The 7392-nt window shown below is 40.9% G+C and overlaps 1 protein-coding gene across 1 annotated transcript in view; it reads right to left on the reverse strand.

Annotated features, from left to right (window-relative positions):
* Nucleotides 1-1446: 1446 nt before the first annotated feature.
* The window catches only part of LOC103602620 (glutamate receptor-interacting protein 1-like), a 97592-nt gene continuing 91646 nt past the window's right edge, over nt 1447-7392 (reverse strand). The window contains exons 3-4 of the mRNA XM_008587040.1: nt 4157-4292; nt 1447-1821 (exon numbers count right to left, since the gene is read on the reverse strand). Of these exons, the coding sequence (XP_008585262.1) occupies nt 1668-1821; nt 4157-4292 (290 nt within the window). The 3' untranslated portion in view covers nt 1447-1667. The remainder of the gene's footprint in view (nt 1822-4156; nt 4293-7392) is intronic.

Here is a 7392-nt window from a genome sequence, read left to right on the forward strand (position 1 = left end):
CGCACTAGCGCAGTGCGCCACCGGGCCGGCCCCTACCCTTTACATTTCTGACCTTGTCTCCTAATTCTTCACCTGCTCGTTTTGCTCCAGCCATGCTTCCTTATTACTATTTCTTGAATGACCCTGCCTATTGGTCTTAGCACTGGCTGTTCCTTATTCCTGGAACTCTCTTAGCCCAGAAATCCATACAGTCAATTCCCTCACTTCCTTCAAGTCACTGATAAATACTACCTTCACAATGGGGCTGTTCCTAACCACCCTATTTAAAATTTCAATCCCACCCCAATCCCAGCACTCTCAAATACTCTCCTTGCTTTGCTTTCTTTTTCCCATAGCACTCATGACCCATACTATATAATTTACTTATTTATTATGGTTTAATTTTATATCTTTCTTCCCCTGACTAGAATGTAAACTCCACCAATGCATCCCAAGTTCCTCGTATGTAGTGGTTGCTGGAACATGGTAAATGCTCAATAAATCATTGCTGAACAAATGAGTTATTACCGATTCTTCATAATCAATCAGCATTCTCACCAGTATGGAAGAGCAAAGAGTTTTCCCAGGGTAGCATCCATGTTAACAGCTAATAATAGGAGAGGTGGTGCTAGAACAGCATAGCTTAGATGCAGGGCAGCAGCAACATATAGCATAAGGTATGCCTCACAATGAATAAACACATGAGTTTTGGAGTCAGGCAGGCTGGGCTCAGATGTTGACTTTGCAGCCTACTAATTTGGGAAAGACTACTAATTTACTTAACTAAGCCTCTGTAAAAAGAGAAAAATAATGATCATAATGCTTATCTTGTAGAGTTTATTTATTTATTATTTATCAAAAACTTTTATAGTGTTAGGCATTGTTCTAAGTGTTTTACAAATATTTAGTTAATCCTTATAACAAATCTATGAGTAGAAACTAATATTATCTCCATGTTAAAGATGTGGAAACTGAGACATAGATAGCTTAAGTAACTTTCTCAAAGGTGTGTAGCCAGTAAAAGGTGGAGCTGGGATTTGAACCTGGCTATTTGATACTAAAGTTTGTCTCTGTTATGCTGACCCTCCTTGTGGTGAGGATTAAATAAATCAATGCAAGTCAAGTTTCTTATAATGTCGGGCATTTAGAAAGCTCTAAAAGTGTGTTGGCTGCTCTTATTATTACTGTACTATTATTATGACTTGATATTAATGAGTTCTGAAGCTACAGGGTACTTTGAAAAGTTCACGGAAAAATAGAATTAAAAGATAATATGAATCTGTGAATTTTTTTGAATACCCTCATATTTTCATGCTTCAGAAACAAACACATGTATCCAAGAGTCAATATAAAACATGCTAAACATGCTTTTCCTAAACCTATTCACTAAGCACAAAGCCTGGATGGTACTTAATGCACAGAACTTATAACTATGCTGATTATTCCATAAAATAGCTTAAGCAGTAAATACGATGTTCACAGATCATCTTAATGGAACTCAGGACCTATATAATTTCATTTTTACCTATGGTCTTTTCCATTCTTCCTGAGTAGGTTATAAGTTTCTCAATTCAAATAATTTTTAAATATCAAGAAACTCTGCCATCCTATAATGAGACGCTAATAGCAAAAGGAAAAGAAATAAGTCAACTGCTGTAGGGTGCGGCTGCTCTGCCCCTTGGCTGTGATTACGTACAGACTGGTGGCAGCTCATACTCTACTTCGAGAACCACTCTTTCCCCGACATTCTTCAGTAAGCTGATGATCTCGTCATGGCGGAATTTGGCCAGGTTGATCCCATTCACTGCTTTGATGTAGTCGCCCACATCCAGCTGGTCACTTCTGCAAAACAGACAATGTGGCTTCAGTGGGCCCATCCCCTCCACAGGCCAGTCTGACCCCACTTGCCACTTTCCCTGTGTACATAACCATGCAAGCCTACAAGGCTGACAGAGCAGGAGTCCCTGGCTGGCCCTCAGAGCAGCAGAGCTGAGGGCAGTGAGAGCTGGTGGGTGTTGTTTATTCTCACTGTCTCTTACACTTCACAAGTCCTGCTCTGGGTCCGCCGCTACCTCTGATTTTTTTGGTGTTTGCCTCTTTTATTTATATTATTTATATTTTTTATTTATTTTGGGGGGCAGCTGGCCGGTATGGGGATCTGAACCCTCGACCTTGGTGTTACCAACATGGCACTCTAACCAACTGAGCTAACTGGCCAACCCCTGCCTCATTTATTTTTAAAAGCCCTATAAAACAAAATAAAGAGAAACGTTTTTAGTTGCTCCATCCCAAAAGTGTTGGTTCTCTGGGGACGGATCCAGATCCTAGACACGCCAGATCATTTTCTTCTCATTTTTGCTGTCTGCCTTTCACACATTTTATAGCTTTCAGCATCTTCACTGGAAGCCTGTCCAGGGGCAAGGAAAGGGTCAGCTCATTTTGCTATTTATTGATGACAACAGGACCAATAAAAAGTATTGGTGAAGAGGAAATGACAATGCAAGCGTAGAGTTTCAGTTACAGTCCCGTCTCTCTTTACCAACATAATAGAACTTTGGCTGCTCCTGGGCTTTTAGTCAAACTCTACCTCTAAACCAAGAGCAGGCAGCAAGAGCAATGATAGGAGTTAAAATCTGTGTCACTGATGAGACTTTCAACATTTTCTCCCCAAATAGAAACGCATTTATTTGATCTAAGTCCAGCCGCAGTCACTCCCCCTTTGGGGCGCCTTCCCGGTCCACCCCACCTGCATTCCCCGCCGCCGCCCTGACCTCTGCTTTGCCCACGCCCCCGGCAGCCTGACCGCTTCATGCTCTGGGATAACTCTTGTGCGGCTGCTTCTGACTATTATGCAATGCCACCGCTGCTCCCAAACTTTTCATGTTTTTTTCTTTTAAATATCTTATATCCCCTAATAGATTATAAGCTCCTTTAGGGCAGGGATCTTATCTTTAATTATTTTGTTTACTACCTCTAAAATGGTAGTGCCTTAAACAATGAATATTTGGTGATTTTTAATACTCAATATAACTGGTGTGGTACTACTTTTAATTACAGCATTAATACAATTGAAAATGCCCTTCTCCCTTCACACTTGCTTTAAGGGCTAGACATGAGGAAGCTCTGTAGACACATGAAGCCCTAGCATCATGGACTGACCATGACTGTTATAAAATAAGGAGGCTATGGGTGTGGAAAGAAGTCTCGTTAAAGTCCGGAGAAAGCAGATTAAGGTGCATGTGTTCACATCAGCCTGTCTTACAAACGAGGCCTCCTAATCATCAAATAGTCAATTGGAGCAAGCTTATAAGTTGTACAAAAGGGGTGATCATCAAAAGTAGTCAATATTTCAGGTGACACTTTATAAGGCAAAAACTCTAAAATACAGCTTGGAATTATGTGGACAAGAATATTGGTGTCCAGCATTTAAGATACACTAACTTACTTTTAATGCATTGTCATTCCATTACCACCTTACCATTCCAGCCCCTCCTTGTGAGGTAAACTTAGAATCTGCCCATAAAGCAAGCCCAGCCCTGCCCAGCATTCAGGACCTTCTTCCTTCGGCAGTAACTAGTGCAGGTTGTAGTTCAGGGAAGGAAGGACAAAGTGAGACCTACTCCAAGGCTTCTGTCCTTTAGGAACCATCTCTTTGTCTTGGTGAAAAGGAACATCTCACAAGCAGAAAAGTAGAGAAGATGTGGGACAAGCCAAATTTTTACTTAGAAACTCGAAGCTGGGGCTCCCGCTCTTTGTAGGCTCGCCATTTGCCTCTGAGGCAGGCCCTCCCTCACCCCCCACCCCTGACATCTTGTGGGTCATCTGTTTCACATTTAGATGATTGGAGCAGCTCATCCCCCCTGCAGCCTGTCTGGTGTTCATTGGCATGTGTGGGGACTAGATCCACACGGGCTTTTTAATATTAAAACCTTCTGAGGGTCCGGCTACTGAGTTGAGATGAGAGTCCCCCTACTGACTTCAGCACAGGCCAGAAAAGCCCCAAGGGCAGATCTGGGGCAGCTTCTGAAACATGCCTCACTGTGCTTTGGCTGGAATGTGCTGCCCGGCAGATGGCAGCTGTCATTTATTTATTAGTGACCTTTTCTGATGGAGCTTTAATTTTTGAGTTAATTACACCCTGTGTTCCTTTTTCTACATTTCCCTGAGAGGCAGTTACCTAGCAGCAATTCCTCCTTGCCGCAGATTAGAAACTCTCGGCTTGCCATCCTTATCAATTCCTCCTGACACTGTCAGACCGAGGGTAGTGCCTTCCTTCTTCATCAGTTCAACGATGGTGGAGCCCTTGAATTCCTCTGTCAAAAGAAAAGCATGTGCCTTATTAAATGAGAGTAGAATCGTAATGTCATTGTGTGTGTGGTTAAGTGACTCCTTCCCTATAAACTCTTCCTGATTTTTCTTTTATAAGAAAAGATATCTGTGGCCTCCTTCCATTGTAATTTGCAGAATATCTCATAAAGATGTGCATACAGATAAAGTTGAGGCAGATATTCCATTAGAGGTTATTAAAATGGATTCCAGTGGGGTAGTTCACTTTAGGTTGACAAAAAATATTCTGCATTGTCTTATGTACAAATGATAATATTCGCCCTATGTTTTCTGCCATTCTCAAGTGACTTTCTCCGGTTTCTCTCATAATTCCAAAGGGGACAACCAAAAGTTATAAGCTAAAGAGTTAAAGCAGGATTTTAAATAATGCTACAAATGCATATAGTGTGACAGCAGACTCCAAGTTCATATTACGTTTCAGCATGTGAAGCTAAGTGACAGGAGAAGAGAGCTTTCTACAGGGTCCTGGAAAATACTATTGACTGTTTACTCTTTTTGGCTTTCAAAAACAAAGTACAATGGCTCATGTAACAACTCGTTTCATTTCTTACAGAATATGTCACAGTATGGCAAGGCAGGGTAGGTCCTTAGAATTTCCAGGTAATTGCCCTAAATCGCTCATTCTCTATTTAAAAATTTTTTGAATCTCATAGATCTTATGGGGATAATGTTTATACACTCAGAGGGAGCTCAAATCTTTTGATTTTAGGCAAAGCAGAAGGTAAGGAAACTTTAAGAATATCCTTCCTTTCAGAAATAAAAATGAATTGAGTCAATATTTACCTATCCAGAGGCTAATTATGATAAATACCATTTAAAAAATTCTCTGTGATGTAATTCCCTCTTCTGCATACACACTGGGTAGGGATGGGGAAACTGTCCAATTTTTCAATTCCTCCTAAATCAGTTTATGAATTTCAGGGGTTATAAATTCTAGAACATCAAAGACTCATATTAAAATGCAAAAATTAACTTGCTTTTTCAAAGTCAAATAGAAAAATGATTATTTGCACACTTTGGCCTTTTCCTTAATTACATACACAGTTAATTATAACTTCAAAAATCTCTATGAATACTTTTCATAAAGGTTTTAAATTGTTGCTGCTAGTATATTATCCCTCTAGCCAATGAAAAAATCAAATCATGTTTCGAAAGGAAATAATCTCTCATCTGATCTAGTGAGGAGAACAAAGTACTTGGGGAAAGACGCCAGGGATGCAGGCCACCAGTTTCCTCAGCAATGTGGAGAAGGTCATTCAAAGCAGGACTTTCAAGATTGCCAGTCCCGTGACTTTAGCACCAGGCATACTATGGCTGGAAACCTGCTTTTTCATGACAGTCTTACGACACTGTGTAAGTGAGTTGTTCTTGCCTTTTAAAGTTGAAGCCTAGGAAGTCTTCAAGTATGTATGATGTCAGCTTTATCTACCACATTTTTTATTAGAGACCAAATAAGGATTGAAATTTGAGAATCAAAATTCTTGTCCAGTGCATAAAAGCACAGGATCTTTTATATCACTTAGCAGGAGCATTTGTAACAAAAGTCTATCATTGTGTGCATTTCACTTGTGCCCCTTAAAACAAAACAAAACAACTCCCAATACATCCCACAAAAACATACATAGGCCCAACTGATGTTTGAAGTCATCAATATAACAAACCCACATAAATCCTAGTTGGCAGAAGGCTAGATATATTTAAAAATAAAGTTAAGCAAGTCAAGTGAAGACCACTGAGCTGCCACTGGAAACACTCCAGGCTCCTAAGCCAGGGTGGTGGGGAGCCAAGGGCTTCAGCCATGCCACCTGACATCTGCATCCAGCTCAGCAATGACTGAGCCACTGATGGAAGCCCCCTGCTCTCCCCTAACAGAATGAGGGGGGTGCCATGGGCCTCAACCAAGCCCCCTCCCTCTTCCTTATACCCTATTTCCCTTCATTTTCCCCTCTTCCCTCCCTTCCAAGTGCTCTGCAACATCTTAGAATGTAAAATAAATAAATAAAAAATAAATAAATAAAAATAAAGTTAATTAAAGTAACCAAAATGACAGAGTAGATGGTGACCATTCATATTACAGAGATGTAATGTGCCCAACAATTTTGCCCAACAGAAAGATCCTTTGCATCTTCTTATAATATACAGATTAATCCTGTACAGTTAAACACTTGATTTTTGATCTTTACTTGTAGTGTGGGAAGCACAGTTTTTTAAGCACCTACTTAAAGGTCAATCAGAAATTCTCAATGAAGCAAGTATGAAATAGTAAAACTGGGCATGTAAGGAAGTAAGTTTCGATTCATAAAAGCTTTATTCCTACTCAGGTTTTCAAGGACATGCTTCGTGCATAATGTAGGATACCAGTACATAGGTGTAGCCTATGGGAGGTGAACAATGTGGTTTTCTCCAGAAGAAGCCCAGGTCCTTCCCAGGCATCTGGCTGAATCCTGAAAATCTAGAAAAGCTCAATTCCTTTAGTTTAATTTGAACTTTGTTAAAATATAAATCCATTATCTGGGAGAATCTGCTAGGAGAAGTGGAACAAGATGACTGACTAGAAGATCCTACTTCTCAGACAGATGAAACAATAAATAAAAAACTACACTTGGATGAAAATAACTAAAGGAGAGCACTAGAGCATTTCAAAGGAGTAACAAAAATGCTAGTGAGCACAGAAACTCAGGATAGCCACACTGAAAGAAACACCCACCCTCCACCACCCCACTCCCCAGCCAAGAGCAGCAGGGGAACAGGGGAACTTTTCCCCATGGGGAAAAGGTAAGAAAGAGAATCTCAGCAGCCCCCATCAACACCTTGGACACCTACTGTCCTCACCAGTGGGAATCCTGTTAGTCCTCACAGCACTAAGCCCAGTTGAGGGAGCTGCCTGGAGTCCACACAGTTGTGCTCCTCCAGAGGATGTGACATTGTGCCCTGCCCTCTGTGGCTTGCATGGCTACTCCACCATCTTGGAAGTAGAACTGCTGTTGGAGGATGTCTGATCCTGAGTGTGAATGATACCCTTTCATCCCAAAGACTAAGCCTCTGTTGAACTGACTTCCCCAAGCT

Source organism: Galeopterus variegatus, unplaced genomic scaffold (genome assembly GCF_000696425.1).
Source record: "Galeopterus variegatus unplaced genomic scaffold, G_variegatus-3.0.2 Scaffold4224, whole genome shotgun sequence".
In the NCBI taxonomy this organism is placed as follows: Eukaryota; Metazoa; Chordata; class Mammalia; order Dermoptera; family Cynocephalidae; genus Galeopterus; species Galeopterus variegatus.